General features: G+C 46.6%; 1 protein-coding gene across 5 annotated transcripts in view; it reads left to right on the forward strand.

Moving 5' to 3' along the window:
• LOC119594699 (TBC1 domain family member 16-like) overlaps positions 1-343 on the forward strand; it is a gene marked incomplete at its 3' end in the record, with an annotated part of 16,016 nt that overhangs the window by 10,400 nt on the left and 5,273 nt on the right. For all 5 annotated transcript variants that reach the window (XM_037943755.1, XM_037943753.1, XM_037943757.1 and 2 more), the window contains 1 exon segment: positions 93-254. In XM_037943755.1, coding sequence (XP_037799683.1) covers positions 93-254 — 162 coding nt within the window.

The raw sequence follows: 343 nt of genomic DNA on the forward strand, positions 1-343 counted from the left end.
CTTTATTCCAGGCCTCCTTTTTCTCCCCAGCTTCATTTCATCCTCATCTCCCTTAGATGAAAACTGAGCCCCCACTGTTCTTCCACACACAGGAGATCAGTATTGGTACGAGAGAAGCGCAGAGTCGATGGCCTACTCCGCCAACCTTGCCTTCCCGGATTCTTCTCTGTCATCATTCTGCCCAACGCCAGTCGATGGAGGGTCCTCGCCCATTAGGAGGGAACACAAGTGCGGCATATTCAGCATTGACGTCAGTGAGTACTGCTTGCATCATGAGCTGTGGCATTGTGCTAGCTAGCTTTTATTTTTATGTATAGAAATATATGAATATGTAATGTTTATT

This window comes from Penaeus monodon, chromosome 34 (assembly GCF_015228065.2).
Source record: "Penaeus monodon isolate SGIC_2016 chromosome 34, NSTDA_Pmon_1, whole genome shotgun sequence".
Classification (NCBI taxonomy): Eukaryota; Metazoa; Arthropoda; class Malacostraca; order Decapoda; family Penaeidae; genus Penaeus; species Penaeus monodon.